We start from the raw sequence: 18,393 nt of genomic DNA on the forward strand, positions 1-18,393 counted from the left end.
ACGGTCGTGAATAAAGTTCCAAGTTTCTGTGTAGGCATCGACTGCGTATAAACAATCCGGACGATATCTAATGGGTTCAAGGTTATATTTATCTAACAAATGCAGGCAGCTTTTTCGATGGTCATGGCAAAATTAGCGTGTCTCGTTTGTTTATAAAAGGTTTATAAGCGGTATACAAGGGGAACAGAAACAACTATAAAAAACGGACTTTGCATACGCGAAACTAGAAATGAAATCAGAGTCCTTGCAGAAGAGCCCTGTGTTCCTAAAATCATTAAGCCTTTTTGCCTGAATATCGCAAAATATGTTGACACAATTTATGCAAAAATTATTTTTTGAAATAGAATCAATGTGCTTGTCTTTTCATTTTCAACCTATTAAAAAAGGATGCTTGATGTTCAATAAAACACACTGCATATTTTTATACTTTGAACCTAACGAAGTTATTGAGGAAAGCCCTTAAAACAATTTATGACCATTACCGGTCCTGTGCCATTGAAGTTGGGTGGGTTAAAACTAGAGTAGATTAGCCACATTGAGCAATAGAGCATTACATCATTATAATTACATAAACTTTGGTCAATACAAACACAATAACATTACAAAACAAATTGTAAAAAAAATATATATTCAAAAGCCAGTCAGTAATTGATTGATTTTTGATTGAAGTTTGTTATGTAAAAATGTAAATAGTTGTTTTTTATTTTATGGAGATTTTGTAGAAAACATGGATTTATCACGAAGGTCTGCGACTAAGGTATAATCATTTTCAATGAATTCAAGGTTATTTTGATCATATTACATTTCAATATTTTCACTAATTTGTTCAATGAAGCGTACGTGTCTATTATTAAATCTTTTGATACAAATTGGTACAATTGGTCACAATTCCGTATGACATGTTCAATAATTGTCTATTGTACAATATTATCACTTAGTGTCTATTAACTATGTGACATTCATGCTATGAGGGTTCTGGTAATTATTTAACGTAAATGGAGCCGCTAAACTCCAAAAGCTTTAAAAAAAGTTGACTATTTTGCAACTGTCTATAACTTTTCCAAAATATTTCAATTTCGCTCTCACTTTTTAATTATTCTATTACTATTTGATAGTTTATTGAAAATCACGTTTCATTGTTAGTATCGCTAAAGGTTTGTGTTAAAATAGGCTTGTTTTATCAAAGCGACTAGCACGCAATTTATCGTAGCCATCTTAGATAAGTGGCGCTATTCTAGAAAACACCGATATGTCAAAAATAAAACTACAAACTTTTTACATAAACGAACAAAAGGACATAGCTTATTATGTTATAGTCATTCTTATATAGACTTATTAATAAAAGAGATAGATATGATAAACGTAAATTTCTGAACGCTGATCAAGAAATCGGAGGTCCTCAGTTGGATGATATAATAATTTTCGCGCCCTGAAAACAATCATATCCGTTTGATAAGTCACCCATCTGCCTTAGAAACGTTACAATTCTACAGTTTCTCAGTTTAGGCTGATGATTGTTCAAGAATATGTGTTACATATGTTTTGCACGTGTTTGTTGTACAAAGTATGGCCCTCGTTTCTAGCGATTTGGCCGCGTTCCAGGTGTAATTCGTTTTAAATTTTCTTTACATTTTCCCCTTTTCTTTATATTTAACCCAAGAACCTTAAATATTTTGCGAATAAAAATTGTTTATATAATTCTCGGAAATAACTAAAGCATTATTTTTGGGCGTTAGTCATTTTGGAGATGAGCCCGGATCGTCGTCGAATAAATCATCATTGTGAATTTGAAAGATAGTCTTCACTGGGACCACTGAGATATTGTATGATTTGGAGCCTCAAATTCGGACATTATCTTTTTATTTGAAAACAGTTTATATCATTAGAAATGCAGAATAAAAACTCCCATTAAACGAGTAGTTATGTGATGTGATTTTTTGAAAATCGTGAAAGATTACCCGTTTTTTGGAAAATTAAAAAATGCCCCTTTTTAAAAGAATGATCTCAGATTTCATTTATCATTATTAAGGAATATTTTAGTTTCTGTTTCGTTTAATTTTCTCGAAGAGTCAAAGCATTTGCATAAAAAAAATAGTTTGTTAATTCAGCTACATTTTTATATGTTGCTGAAGGTTTAAAGGAACATCTTCCTTTGATAAAAAAAGTTGGTATAATATAGTTTTAGCTTTCGTCTGATCGGGTAAAGTACCCGTTTTTAACATACCGTTTAGTGTTCTTTCCTTTTCATTTTTGTTAGTTTGTTCGTTTGTTACTTAGTTTCAAAACACTTTTCCTTAGAAATCAATAACTGTACTAAACAGTATGTTATTCCTATTTTGTTTAACTGTGCACCCCGTTATCGATACTCAAATAAACATCAACTAACGCAAAACATATGTACTTCATAAATACCAAATTCAGCATGTTTATTCATAAATATTGCGTGTTAAAGGAAATCGATGAAGGGCGAATACGATAAGGCAAACTGGAGTAAGCAAGTAACGGCTGAAAAAGGAATTAATTTCACATTAATCGATAGTGAACAAAGACTTTTCTGTGTTGAAACTCTTTTAGTGTATGTTTTAATTTTTTTATTCTTTTTGTTATTAACTTTATATACTTTAATTAAGATTCTTTTTAGATTATATTTTAGCATCTATGATATCCTAATTGTGGGCATTATGACTCCAACACAGTTTAAATTATTTGCAGTCGTAAGAATACTCTTCTCTACTCTTCAAAATTGTATTTTGGTTCAATATTTTTTTTATTATTCACTGTTATTACTCGTACTGTATATACTATTGTATTGTTAGCAGATGTGTGAAATTGTAGAGTTTGATCCTAAAGTTTAACGATATACGTAAAAGATCATGTTTCGAGACTGCAAAATTACGTATACAGATTTTTGTAGAATTCATAATACAAGTATAGTTTTATGTAGACATAATAAAAAGGTATTATAGTATGCTGTGTGTCGTGAAATATGTGTTTGAATCTACAAGGTTGGCAGCTTGTTTGTCAATGGTCAACAAAGTCATGAATTATGATTGCTTTTCGATTAACCGACCATTTTCTCGGGGTGACATTAAACAGTCGTGACTTAGTATTCTTATTCCGAAATCGATGCAACTTTAATCACGTAAATCATATTTTATACTTCCCCCAGCCTTGCTCTATCTTAAGCGGTTATTGGAGTCCTTAGACACTATAAGGTAATTGACGTTACCTGTCTTGAAATATGCTGTGTGTCGTGAAATATGTAGGTACGAATCTTCAAGAAAGTCATAGATAATTATTCAATTAATTAATTTTTCAATTAATCGACCATTTCCTCGGGGTGAAATTAAAAAGGCATAACAATATTGCTATTCCGAATTAGATGCAACTTTAATCATGTGAATAACTTTTTTATACGTTCCCCAGCCTTGCTTCAACCAAATTAGCTAGGTTTAGGTACATTACGAAAAAATTATTAGTTATTAACTTAATTGTTATTTTTAAATTAATAAACAAATTCATCACTAATTTAGCCGTATGCTCGTCTGCTCTCCCAAAAAGTAAAGAGGCAAATATGTAACTGAATAAACCGTACTAAATACAATTTATAGCCAAATGTTTTAATTTATTTATTTTTGATGGTCTTTGTTGTTAAGCGGTTATCGGAGTCCATAGATACCATTTTCTTTTTTTTTCTTTAAGTTTAGATTGGTGGACGAGCTCACAGCCCACCTGGTGTTAAGTGGTTACTGGAGCCCAACGTAAATGCGCCACCCACCTTGAGATATAAGTTCTAAGATCTCAGTATAGTTACAACGGCTGCCCCACCCTCCAAACCGAAACGCATTACTGCTTCACGGCAGAAATAGGCAGGGCGCTGGTACCCACCCGCGCGGACTCACAAGAGGTCCTACCACCAGTAAAAATAAAGTGATTGAAGTTACCTTGTCTTGAGATATACGTAGAGAAATCTACCTTTCGATACAGAAAATTAATTGTTTAGCAGACGCAATAGTCAAGATGGTGACAGCCACACTGGGACTCAAAAGCTGCCTGTAATTTAACTATACGTACTTCACAACAAACTGGCACAAGCAACGGAAGAATGGCTGTGTGTTGTTTGTTAGATCCCTGATAACAATTGATCGATGGAGATTCGAGATGAAAAAAACATTTACAAATCTGTTTTATCAATAGCGCCCGTGCGTTTCGGCATCTGTTATTTTCAAGTACCACAATCCTAATTTAGAAATGCTGTCTTACATTTTTTTCAGGGCAGTGTTCGTAGTTAATTGGATAAATGAATTTAGCGATAAAACTGCGATAGTACAATTATCAATGACAGGTTTTTTTTTCTCTAGTGCGTATGTATGTGGGCGGACGAACTCGCAGCCTATCTGGTGTAATGTGAGATACCGGAGCTCATAGACATCAGAACGAGAATTTCGATATCCTCTTTGAGACATGAGGTCGAACTCTCGATTGCATTGTATAACAACTGTCCTACCCTACAATCCGAAATGCATGACTGCCTTAGGAAAGAAATGGGATGGCGGTCCCTAACCATGCGGGGTTATAATACGTGTAATTGTAATTTCAATTCATTTTCCACCTATTAGTACTTAAATTGGTCGACCAAACAAAGAATATCGATATTAAGGTTAACGATTTAACGCATCATCAAATCAATTAAGTTCTTTGTCAGTTTTCATTTCCTCCTCTGATTCGACAATAGCTAGTTATTTCAGACGTCTAAAAGATTTCACGCGGCTCCTATCAGCCTTGACACAGTTATCCTACCACCCACGTGGCTCTCCTACAGCACGCAACTATGCCATTGTATTAATGTACTTTTAGACCAAGTGCGTATAACCACTTGGTTAATTATACACTGCGAGAGTAACACATGTGTCATTACGATCGTTAACGATTTGCAATGGTATTATGGTTACTGATATATTTATTCGCAGGATAACTCGACTTCGTTCTCTACTAGTTACTAATACAGGAAGTATTATAGTCAGAAGTAGTGACATCCGTATAATACATTCTTAAATGGCATATTCAATGATTTATATCTTCACTTCCCAATCGTATACTATGGCAAAGAAGTCGTCGCCTCAAGAGTTGAAGCTGGTCACAATTAACGTCGCATTTAAGTCATCTATTGGGATATCGGATAAGAAGAAAAAGTAATGCAATTTATGAATGAATTGCTCTAGTTGAAAATACACCAGAGCTTATTGGAAAACTCAGACATGTTTTGCTGATAAACGACGAAAAGAAAATTCTATGTGGGTCGTATTATTGAAGATTCCAATACCATTCCTAGAGTTTCACTAAAGACTTATTGTCTGGTACAACAGTGACATAGCGTGAATGAAACCGGGAAAATCACTTTATATTCCTTATTACAACGGGTTAAGGCTTGAGTTTCTTCAATTTGTAGGAATTATAGTATTGTCGGTTTACAATTGAGTGTGTCCGCCCACGGTTGCAGCGATGTAGGGCTTCTAATGCCCGTTTTATTTATACGGATTGGTTGCAGTTTATATTAACAAGTACAAGTACAGCCCTATAAAATAATATGGAAATACTGTTTTTAGTTTTTGTTATACAAATATTATTTTTCATTAATGAAACGAGAGGCAGTACCCTAAAACATGAAAAAACCCTGAAAATCTGTCAATATGGAGTTATGATTTATTCAATAGGCTGTCTTATTAAAAGCGATTTTTCCAGATAAGCGTTTTCACGTAGGGAAATTCTGAAAAAGTGAAGAGTGTCAAGATCTGACATCTTGAAAAATAAGATTCACTGTTTTAGCTGATTGTATTTCATTCTAGAAGCAATGATTGAATGTATATTAGCTATGTAAAGCCAAGGAAACGGTAGCATAGATATTATTGATGGTCGCATTAGCTTTGGGAAAGACTTTTTGTAGTTAACGCAAATTTCAATTACCTATATAATTTTGAGAAAATTATATAGGTACTTCCTTCTTTTATTTATCATTTTAAAATAGCTTTCCATAATAAATATAAACTATTGTGATCCTAAGTTAAATGACTTCCATTTTTAATGCCTTTTTTAAAAATCGGAACAATAATAACAGCGTACATCATTTTATAATTAAAACATTTATCAAACACAAGAGGCACGAATCTGACCGGAAATGGCGCGCTGAGGGACGGCTTCCGGCCTTCATCGACGGCACTAGGATCGACTGACAAATGAACCGGTTCGTCTATTGTTTACTCTTTGGCAATATTCAAGGCATAACCATAACGGGGTCATTGAACAATGTTCATGACAGTAAAAGTACGTTATGACATAATCATCATAATTTGATAGCATTTCCTTTATGAGTACGTGTGTGTGTTTTTGGAAATGACGTATTACTGGATAACGCTCTGTAGCGTCGTTTAGGCACATAATATCGAGGGTTAAAAGGGTGTTTGATTTAAACGACATTTCTCTTTATAATTAAAGGTGCGTTTTATTTGTTACTAGCTTTTGCCCGCGACTCCGTCCGCGTGGAATAGTTACTTTGACAAAACGCTAAACTTTACCCCCACTTCCTTTGCAGTAGGCAGCGGCTTGGCTCTACCCCTGGCATTGCTGAAGTCCATGGGCGACGGTAACCACTCACCATCAGATGGGCCGTATGCTCGTCTGCCTACAAGGGCAATAAAAAAAAAACGTAGAATGTGAAAGCATTTTTGAATTATAGAATGGTAAGGAGCTATTTAAACCCCTATTTTGAAACATTCTTTATTCTGTATTGGCCTTACCATGATGTTATATAGCCTATAGCCTTCCTCAATAAGTGGGCTATCGAACACTGAAAGAATTTTTCAAATCCGACCAGTAGTTCCTGAGATTAGCGCGTTCAAACAAACAAACTCTTCAGCTTTATATTTATAATATTAGTATAGATTTGCATCAACAGTTCGATGTTTTTAATTGAACTTCAATTAAGTTTACTCCATTCAAATAGCTAAAGATTTTTTTAGTATGATATTTTTTCCATATTTTAAACTCTAAATGGCTCTCCTGTAAATTTGCTACAAAATATCGCCTAGACCAAATACCTAGCCTTTCACCCTTCAATATGGTTTGTTTGTGCAAGGAGTCTTCTATTTATCTGTTGATACTAAACGACAAAGTGAAGATGGCTCTTATTGCCCGGTAAGCCGACGCCGGTTTGATTTTTGCTGTTGTTTGTATAGTTTGTATTTGTATACTGAATAACTTATTAAGGTTTCTCCCCCCCTCCAATGCTCCCCTCTCTCCCCCTCAACGGCTGCATTCATATGATATGAGATTGGTACAATTATATTTTCAAGTAAAGATACAGTACATACATATATAATTTATGAAATTTGTTATAATTGTGTAAACTTCCATGTTTTATAATAATTATAACATTTAAAGGCATTTATCAGCAAAATTAAAAAATATAATATATTTATTGTTCACACTGATATTCCCATTATTTATTAAAATAACTCTATTGTCGATAAATTAGGTAACAATTATTAACCCTACGTCCATTATTATACACACACTTTTGCCAATTTATCCGTATATGGCGCCAAAAATTCGTATATTCATTTTTGGGCTGCATTTCTTCAAACATAAATTTTTATAACAGACTTAAACAATTATTTGAGAGCCAATGTTTCCGCGTGATGTCATCATGAATAAATATATGGAAGAAATAAATCCATTTACTAAGTCAGTACGTGAATGTTTATTTTTGAAATTGGCCGCACGCCAACTCGACCTTGTGTCATGAGATGAAATTGAAATTCGCACTAAATATCATCGGTAATTGAAATTTATTACAATCAAAATATGGCGACGCGGCGACAGCTTGCGGTTTGTCCGTCGTGAAATATTTAACGAAACACATCCATTTATTGAAATAAATAAATTTAAAACAAACGGTATAAGTTTTAATTCAACCTGAGAATGACGTGGAAAGCATAAAAACGAACAAGCAAACATAGACAAATTTAACATACAAATAAACCCACAATCTTTAAATGACGTCATTGAACAAAGGAATTTTGAGGTAAATATGTCGGGGAAGCCCACTTTAGCGAACCTTATTACGTTATTCAAGTGTAGCATATAGGAATAGTATCTACCAATTCGCGAGCCCACAAACCGCCCTTTCAGTAGCAGCCTTTGTGTAAAAGTACACGCAGTGTCATGTAGTTTATGTACCTTTTTTAAATCCTTTTTATAATCTGACATATGACCGTTTAATTTCAGCATTAATCCGAAGTTTTAATTGGATTATATTTCAGTTATACCTCTCTTCAGACCGAGAATGTGTGAACACAAAGACGGGCGAGCATCACTGTCCGTGATAGGAAATAGTGGGAGTCTGTGGGAGTAGAATAAGGTAGGGATTGTAGCAGTAGCTAATAATATAATAGAATTCCGATAAAAATTTGAATCCCGCTAATTAAATAGTCGAGAATAGAAGTTTAAAAAAAAACCTTTAAGTTTGACAGCGTTACAGTGTTGCATATTAAGACAGGATAATATATTATAATATAATTACTAAGTTTTATAATTAGGTACTACTACACTACTTTTGGATTTGCAAACAAAGCAAAACGCGTTAATCGCATCCTTGATTCGCCTACAATTTTTTGAAAATAAAATAGACATAAATAATACAAGTTCCGAACGAAAATGTTAAAAGCCCTCGGCTTACATTAACTACACGAAGATCTTCTGTGTTGTTTCTTTATAAACTGGTGACCCTATAGGGATATATACTTACATATTATTATGTAATGTGAATAGTAGGGACCAATGTATGTTATCGTTATGCGAGATAAAGAAATCTATAATAAATGAAATTAAAATTAGACTAAAGTGTTTCTTTGGAACGAATTGCATATATTACCTTGTGTTACTATTACTAAACAAAGTTATTTTAAAATGTGATTGAATTTGTAACGAGGTTGGTTATTTTAGTGATCTTTGCATCATTGGCTATTTCAACTGGACCTACTCTATGATACTAAATGTAATTACGTCAAGGACTTTAATTCACGGAATTGAAGGGTACTTAATTGCTTATTTACTTAATTAAATGATGGTCATCGCCGTTTGACAGTAAAAAAAAAAAACAAATTAATAAATTTGGATATTTATGAGTAATAGTTTTAAACAGTAATTTATAGAAGTACTATAGCACAAAGAACGATAGTATCTACATTTTTCTTTTTTCTATCCTTATCCATGTTATTGTCTGAATTGCCTTAAGCGATAAGATTCTCAATTGTAATTTTGTCTAAAAATATATATTTGAAGATTGATTTTAAAAAGGGAAGACAAAATGTACCTACTCTACGCTAGTCAACCCGTAGGAACTTCTTAGTAGATAATAAATAAATACCTGATATGCTGCTACGAAACGGTCAATATGTACGCAGTGCAGATAACTGTCAGTAATAAAACAGTGAATAGTCCCCATTTGGGATTAGCGAGTATTCCTTAAGGACAGATGATACCATTAACAAAAGAAAAAATGTAGTTGTAACTGTGGTAAGTACAAATTCCGCCATCACGTCTAGGTTAAACGATTTCAACACTGAAGGGTCTTTAACATAATAATATGATTGAGAAACTTTCTCAAGTACTTTTAACTGTTTATTATGGTAGAATACAAAATTGAAAAGACAATGAGACAGTTTGCTGTTTTCCCCCAATAAAATAAACGCAGTAAAATTGCACGCGGCTATTAATGTTATTTGCGCATTTGGTTTGCCAAACGCAAACCCAGACTAGAATTATTGGGTGAAGTTCTAATATTATTACGGTTTTAGTGATTTTGCTTGTCTAATTGTATTTTTACCGTAACATTAGCCTAAATCTTTGACTATAGTCGATTCGAATTGTTTCAAGTTTATATGATTTAAGTGGACGTTACTTTAATAATTATTAGCGTGACCTAATAAGGAGCATGATCGTGTTATGCCAATAGTGACCCAGGTATAAATTCAAAAACACACCGGGAAATTCCTACGACAAATCATTGAAGAATTTCGTCATTAAGTTAAGAAAATACAGCTCTAATGAATGGAAACAATCATGACACATAAAATACCTAATTTTCCTTAGAATCTACGAAATTTTCTCAGAAGACAATCTAACTTACGTACACCTAAAGTGTACGTGAATGAATCATCGTATTGTACTGTCGTGAGTTTTTGATCGTCCACGATGATAGTTCAGGCTTTTCTTTTGAATTTAGCGTAGTAATGAAAGTGCATTTAGGCAACAGCGAAAATTTGATGAAAATCAATTAGTTTAAAGTAACAAATGAATTTAAAATTATTGATATTTAATTTCATTGTCGACATAATAATATGTAGGTAATAGGTAATAGGTAATAGGTAGGTAATAAAACATATTTCAGCTAAAGATAAAATTGGATGGAATTCTATACGTTCGTTATAGCGCGTGGTCGTGTGATTTTTATCAATCCAGATACTTGTGATGCTTATCTCGGTTGCAACCCAGTGGTTGACGAGGTCATTAATTATTACGTAAATGCTGCCGCCTACGTACGATCAAGAGATCAAAGTTCTAATCACATAAGGGTCGCCGTACACGGGTCACCGGCCACAATAACAAAACGCCGCTACCGGCATATTTCCTGTAATTTTCATAAATTTAATATGGATTCGCCGCACACGATTTACTCTGGTGGCCGCCACATGCTGCATATCTTCGTTGCTCGTTTATTGTGGCCCGCACCGGCCACTAAGCGCAGATACAAAACGCCCCCACATGCCACTCGATTCCCGCGCGCGATTCCCCAACCCTCTCTCCCTTACCACAGATAATCTGTTCAATTCGAAGAGTAAGAAGGAGAAACAGAAGGAGCGCAATTAAACCTTCTTCGTCAGAGTCCATTATGATATTGCGGGCATGGGCTACAAAAAGTAGCAGTCACCGATCGCAAGTGTCGATTACCGGCCGTAAGTTTTTTTTTTTTGCTTAGATGGGTAGACGAGCTCCACAGCCCATCTGGTGTTAAGTGGATACTGGAGCCCATAGACATCCACAACGTAAATACGCCACTCACCTTGAGATATAAGTTCTAAGGTCTCAAGTATAGTTACAACGGCTGCCCCACCCTTCAAACCGAAACGCATTACTGCTTCACGGCAGAAATAGGCAGAGCGGTGGTACCTACCCGCGCGGACTCACAAGAGGTCCTACCACCAGTAAAAAAGTGGCTGTCGTGCGCTTCAGCTACCTTTGTAGCCGCCTCTAGCTTCTCGTGGCGGCGTTTGTGACTGTCGCGTTTGGCCCGTTTGCGGCGACCCTTAGAATAACGACTTTCCTCTGCTGTCTTACCTATAACGACTGTCATATTGTAAGGTTTGTTGTAAAATAATTAAATTTGTTAATGTTAAGGCAATTTTCGGATTGCCAAATAGCAACACTGTTGGTGGGAAAAATTACAGTAGTGGGGACATGACATAATAAAAAAGGCGGTAGTCTGAAAAAACGGGTCAGAAATCAGTGTATTCGGTAGTGAGCAGATGTCTAAAGATTGTAAAAGTGGAGTTACAAATAAAGCAATACAGAATTAAGTAAATTACTACAATCTGTTTATTATTTCCTGACTGTTGGAAGTAGAGTTCTACAATATACTTCAACACAAATGAATAAATACATTCAATGCTTATGTTGATGCTCGTAGGAAGCCCATTACTAAGTCATACGATATCTAAATATTACTGCTCATTTATACAATCGACAGGATGTTGTGTGTATGTCGCATCTGTGAGTCAGTCAGTTAACGCTATTACGTAATGAATGATATTCATTCATTTATAAGACTGAAGACTGTAATAGCTGCTGTCACATTAGACACATTTCGTCGGGGCTCACAGAGTCAATAATCTGATACTTAGTGTTATTTTTTGTTTCAAAGGAACAAAATGAAAATGCAATATTCAAAAGACAATAACTGCGGTAATTAAGTCTTTAGTAGATAATTGTAGTGCTTCCACAATAGTATAATGTCTTAAGTCATTAAACCTATTAAATTTAATTACAAAGTAGCAACAGTTTAGCTGATTAAGGGCTGTTATAAATGCATTGTAAGGATAAGCGGTCACTCACCCGTCAGGTTTGAGTCCCGTGAGCTGACCTACTAGTTAAGGTTACGTTGTTATAGCCACTCAAGGCTTAGGTAGAAAAAAAATAAAAAAATAAGGTCACTCACCTTGTAGTTGAGTCCTTGTACGTCTTCCTCGAGCGAAACGTCTGAGTACATGTCGTCGGCCGGCTCCCCGCCCGACCCGCAGCCGGACGAGTTGAACGACGACGACCGGTACAATTGGCTGAAACAATTGCATTCATTAACTAATTTATTAATACAGGTAGTTAATATCTTGAAGGCTTTAAACTTGAAGCATGTGGCGACATCTGTTTTTGTAAAAGGCAACAATACAGCGCCATCTGTCGAAACTCTTTTTAACTTCACAGCGCTCTCTACAATTCAGAGTAATGAGATTCAAATATAATAATTTGCTTCTCGGTACCTCTGTTGTGAACAGATGGCGTTAGTAGTAGATATAGGATATAGACTAAATATTTGGTACTCAGTTAAATTATTATAATTAATTTGTATTAAGAGAATAAATTAATTATGTAGAAAAGTAAGATTTACCTTGCTAGGACATTGGAACCAATCTGTCGCTTCCCCGAGCTGAAACAAGAGAATGATCGTGTAAGAGTAAAATAAAACCAATGTTCACAATTCCCTGATATTACCTACCTACATTTTTAGGATGGTTACTCGATTTAGTCGCTTTCAATTAGTATTTGTGTCATTTGGTAAAGTATAAAAATAAAGTTCAGTTGTTACTTTATGTAGTTCGGGTTGGCCTTTACAATAAGACCCAGGTATCTCTGGACTTCGCCGCAACCACAGACTACTCAGATATTATTGTAAAAATTTTGTTGTGCTTTAGTAAAAAACAGAGCCATCTTTAGCGTTTCCTGAGTAATAGCAGTTAATCAACGTAAAGCAAAAAAAAAGTGATTTGAGTTACCATCATCGAAATGATAGAGGTAAAAGCGAGTGAGTTCGATGACTGTAGACGTTACATTGTCTACATATAAATAGTCTTTGAATTAGTTATCTGTTTAATTGCATAGAGTCGGTTTTCCACTTAGGTTAAAGTGAAATTACATGTAATATATCCTAATTTTAATAAAAAAAATACCTTTATTCAGTGGTCCGTGACCACGAAAATCGAAAAGTATACAAAAAATCGGAAATAATAAAAATGAAAATACTAAACACGAGATTAAGTCGTCAAAGTATTTTTTTATTATATTCACGACTCACGAATACAAAAGTAAATAATAATTTATCCTAAATACAGTTAGTACGTGTTGTTTTTAAATGTAATGTATTATTTATTTCAATCAATTGTTTCAGAACTCGAATTCATAAAAGATTAAAGCGCTTAGCGATATTATTAGGTTTTTTTTAAAATTCTAGTGCACAAATGTTGTATTTTGTATTGTAAAATGAGTTCGTGAATAAAAAACTTCTATTTCAAATCATTACTTTGCATTCATTACGTTGCTTTTTAAATATTTAACTTATATTCACTAAATTTAATTTTTTAGTCGACTTAATTGGGTTAATCGACTAAAAAGGCGATTAAAAAGATTTTTTTTGCTGAATTTTGTGTCTGATATGACGATGACTTTTATCGACACATAGAAACAGTTCTGTAAGACTTACATTATAATCGTTTGTACGTAAACGTACATTACGTGACCGAGGTTGTTAGTTTTATTGTCTTATGATTACTGTATGATAAGACTGATGAGAACTTTCTAGCACGTTCTTTAGGCAATTCAAACATAGAAATCATATTATCATAAATCGCTAAACTGTATGTTATTATAAAACTTTGATATCCGTTTCGAATATATTTTTGTTTGAGCCTCTGTAAAGTACAAAGTAAATAATTATTTTAATCTCATGTTGGTAATATTAAGTGGGACTTTGCAGAGAGTTTCAATTTTATGAAAATTTAAAATTACCCCATGTAATATGTTAAATTCATAATTTTTCCATCTTGTAACTTTGTTTAGTTAAGTAGGCGATGAACAACGCGTATACTCTGCTATACCTACAGCAACAAAAAAGGTTTTCTACTAAGCGCAAAAGAATGTCCGCTTTGACCTTCTAAAGACTTGCATCATTGAGGTCGATAGCCGGCGCGCTGTAGACCCAATGCTTTTAGGATCACCCGATTTTGAAATCGTTCCGTCTTTTTTTAAATTACAGTAATAAAATTATGCATCGCGAATAATTTTACGTTCGCACAAGAGCTCCGTGAAGCAGCATTTTTAATGGACTTAATTTTAACCCTATTGCAATTAAAATTAAGTTCATTGTCAAGATTGTAGTTTTATTTGTTTGTTACTAATTTTATAAATAATGTTGTTAATAAAATCAAGCCAAGTAAAAGATATAAGGATAAATCCGTGTGGATTGCAGTTCACACACACCACCCATAGACACAGCCCACTGAGTTTCTCGCCGGATCTTCTGTGGGTCGCGTTTCGGATCCGGTGGTAGATTCTGCGAAGCACTACTCTTGCTAGGGTCAGTGTTAGCAACACTCCGGTTTGAGCCCCGTGAGCTCACCTACACACGTTAGGGTGAAGCTGAAATAGCCTCTCAAGGCTATCAGCATAGGTAGGGAAAAAAAAAGAACAGTTCACAGTCCTATTTGCAGACCGTTAGGCCTATAACATTTTTTTCAAAACATTATAACCTTTATTTTATTTATTGGATAAGTTGGTGAACGAACTCACCCACGAAGCTACCTGTTTTTAATTACCTAATTACGTGTAAGCTTTTCATAAATAGCCAGATTTAAAACACGCACTTGCGAAGATCTCGATCAAGATAGTTACGATGATAATGTTAGTTCACTGTTCGCACAACTATGTTGCTCTTTATGAAATATCTTTTCAGTCTACCATTAAGATATAAAATTTTGATTTCACGATAATTTTGCAACGTTCATATCATATGTTCTCCGATTTCTATTTATTTTAAATAATATTCTTGGAATTTTCTTAGATAAATTTACTTACTGCCTAAAATAATTGCTGACAATTTTATTGTGATATATTTTTGAAGTCTCTAAACAACTACGTCTTTTTATATTGCCATAAAGTCCATCTAATAGGGAGTAGTCACCATCGGACATGAGAATTCGCAATGCCAAGGGCACAGCCAAAGCAGTTGTCTACTACTCGCTGCCATTAGGCATTAGGCATTGCATTAGCAAAACATCATAAACAAGTTTAAAACGTTGCGACGTAGTGTGTATTTTCAGGAAAAAGGAAATGTACGGGGCATAGCCACTGTTACCGCCAATGACGATCAAATCTCACTTGTAAAAAGACCTATCATGGCACTGCGGAAGCTCAGAGTTCAGAGTAGAGGAGTTCATCCAGACCTGATGGTACGTGGCAGCAATGAGTTTAGGCTCACACTGTATACACGCAGCAGTTCCAGATGAAAATACTGAGATTGGTTTTTGTGGCATCGATGCGATACTAACAGGAATTAATTATTTACAGTTAGGTCCATTAAAGTTACATTAGTCACTACATTCGAATATCAGTAGTTGTGAAGAAACCACATAATTAATAACTACAGGACGGGACGTCCGCTGGGAGTGCCAGCGAAATCGTCAACAAATGAGATACAGGTGTGCGCTCGCCGTGAAATTGTGTAAGAAAGTGAAGTAGTAAGTACCACGCATCAGCGCCACTTGTAATATCAATGAAATCGTTTATTATAAGATATTTTATCGTTCATATAAATTGAAACATGTTTGCTTTTCTTTTAAATAAACTAAATCGATTATTTTATCACCAAGTCAATTGCCTGTGTATACTACGCCACAACTTGGGATTTGATTGGAGCGATTGCAACTTAAACGATTTCTTTGTGACAACCAATTCATAATATCATGAATTGTATTGGTTGTATTTTATCACTAAATATACTTTTGTTTTGTTGGTCACTTGGTGCTTTGGTGCGTTTTAATACGCTATAAATTGGAATGTGGTAATGTATTTAGGCGCACATTTTGGTTATCATTTTTTCGATTCAATTTCATTTGTAAATAGAAATGATACGTTGTTTTTAAAGGTTTTGCGAGCTACAACACCACGTACTGATTATTATATTGACAACTTCAACACGACGAAATTGATATAACATGGTGTAAGCTAGAATAGGGTGACGGAGCAGAAATATCCTTGAGTGGAGACCACGTGCTAGCAAGCGCAGTGTGGGATGGCCAACTACCAGATGAAACCTGGTGAAATCGGTGGGTCACTTTGGATGCTGGTAGCAAAAAACCGTCCGCACTGGAGATCGATTAGAGAGGCCTGTGTTCAGTAGTGGACAGCTATAGACTGAGAGGGTGATGAAGCTAGAATAGACCACACCTTTTTGTTTTCCTACCAATGCTGATAGCCTTGAAAGGCTATTTCAGCTTCACCCTAACGTGTAGGTGAGCTCACGAGGCTCAAACCGAGAGTGTTGCTAACACTGGCCCTAGCGAGAGCAGTGCTTCGCAGAATCTACCACCGGATCGAAAACGCGACTTACTGAGAAGATCCGGCGAGAAACTCAGTGGGCTGTGTCTATAGGTTACACCTCGTTTAGTAACGTGGTATGTTTAATAATATTACTGAAGTCTTTTTTTTTTGACATTTCAATTTCTCAACTTTCGAAGTGTAAGGTATACGACAAAGGGAAGATCTTCCACCGAGCGGGCGGACATTGCTTGGTAGACCGACCGGAACTTGTATATATGCAAGCTTATCTTGAAAATGTCGTAAGCGAGATTCAGGCATCTGTTAAATATCTTGCGTGGTATGATGACTACCGCCACACGAAGGTTCTTTTGACCACACTGAAGATGTTGGAGGCGAATATATTTCAGGTAATCAGAAATGGTAAATTGGGTTTGAAATCGTGAGCGTGCACTACCGCTAAGAATTTTTATGGGCGGACGCTCAAACCTGCATCACCGTGCATCATGATATTTAACGACTATTGTTTATTGCTGAAACTCTAGAGTGGTTATAACTTCTGTTATTTTTATATATATATTTTTTTTAATTGCAAAATAAAAACAACCGTTTGGAAAGTCGACAAATTGTTACAATAAACACTTCCAAACATGACCTTGGTCTGAGCGTTTTTAGGAGCAGTGAATGCTCCATTATTGTTATAGATATTTGTTTGATGTTTAATATGTTTGACATTATTAAACGTGAGATTCGAAAAATATTTTGAAATCATAAATGTTTTTTTTTTATTATGCTATTTTGGATCTCAGGGTCTATACTCAGTGTTATGTGATAGGCAATTGAAATTAAAATAAAGTATTGTTGGTATTTAAATTAAGTATGGTCCACTTTTCACATGGGTTTTTTTTCCATAGATGGGTGGACGAACTCACAGCCCTCCTGGTGTTAAGTGGTTACCGGAGCCCATAGACATCTAAAACGTCCACTAACAGTAGGTGTAAAGTTATAATGGTGGGACTAGTTAACATTATGGTTGAGATTGTACGGATAGAAGGACATCTGATGATTTAGTAGGAATATTTGGCTAAAGTCAGCTTGCTATTATGAATCAATGTAACATTTGTATGCGATGGAAAAATTTGCGTCTACAACCCCTCCATCTAAATCGAGCCGTAAGACGAAAGAAAGCAGCGACAATTTCATTCATTACGATTTCGTAGATAACAACTTACATTATTACACATAATGAGTTACATATCTTTCATAACTAAGTCTGTAGGAAACGGTGATGTTACACAATTTCCGCTACTGAAGAATTTTGATATTTTCAATTAAGATCACGTAAGAATAGGTTTAAATTTTAAAGGTGTAGTGTATCCAATTGGAATTTTCTGATTCGTATACTGATATTGTTCGGTTTTCTTTCGTCATATTAATTCATTTAGGTACACTATCGTTTTGTTGACAGTTTTATTTTAAGTTCAAATGATTAGAAACGGTAGTCTCAATATAAAAAAAATGTCAACGTCGTGTTTTCTAATAATTTCAAAAAGTTTACACAGCTTAGACAGTGCGGTCAAAATACAGAAAACAAGGAGTTCGTATTGTATAGAATACCAATCATTACAAAATTTTAAGTTTTGTTAGAGATGAGTTATATGCGAAAACAGAAAAATTTGGAATCTGAGAACACTAAAATTTTAATATAATTTAATATAATTAAATTATATAAATTAATTAAATTTAATATTATTA

The 18,393-nt window shown here is 34.6% G+C and overlaps 1 protein-coding gene across 6 annotated transcripts in view; it reads right to left on the minus strand.

Moving 5' to 3' along the window:
- Window positions 1–18,393, minus strand: part of LOC101737965 (rab11 family-interacting protein 4) — a 102,282-nt gene that overhangs the window by 28,318 nt on the left and 55,571 nt on the right. For all 6 annotated transcript variants that reach the window (XM_012695034.4, XM_062671120.1, XM_021351573.3 and 3 more), the window contains 2 exons: window positions 12,719–12,757; window positions 12,272–12,389 (listed from right to left, as the gene is read on the minus strand). In XM_012695034.4, coding sequence (XP_012550488.2) covers window positions 12,272–12,389; window positions 12,719–12,757 — 157 coding nt within the window. The remainder of the gene's footprint in view (window positions 1–12,271; window positions 12,390–12,718; window positions 12,758–18,393) is intronic.

The sequence above is a fragment of the Bombyx mori genome, chromosome 11 (assembly GCF_030269925.1).
Source record: "Bombyx mori chromosome 11, ASM3026992v2".
NCBI lineage: Eukaryota > Metazoa > Arthropoda > Insecta > Lepidoptera > Bombycidae > Bombyx > Bombyx mori.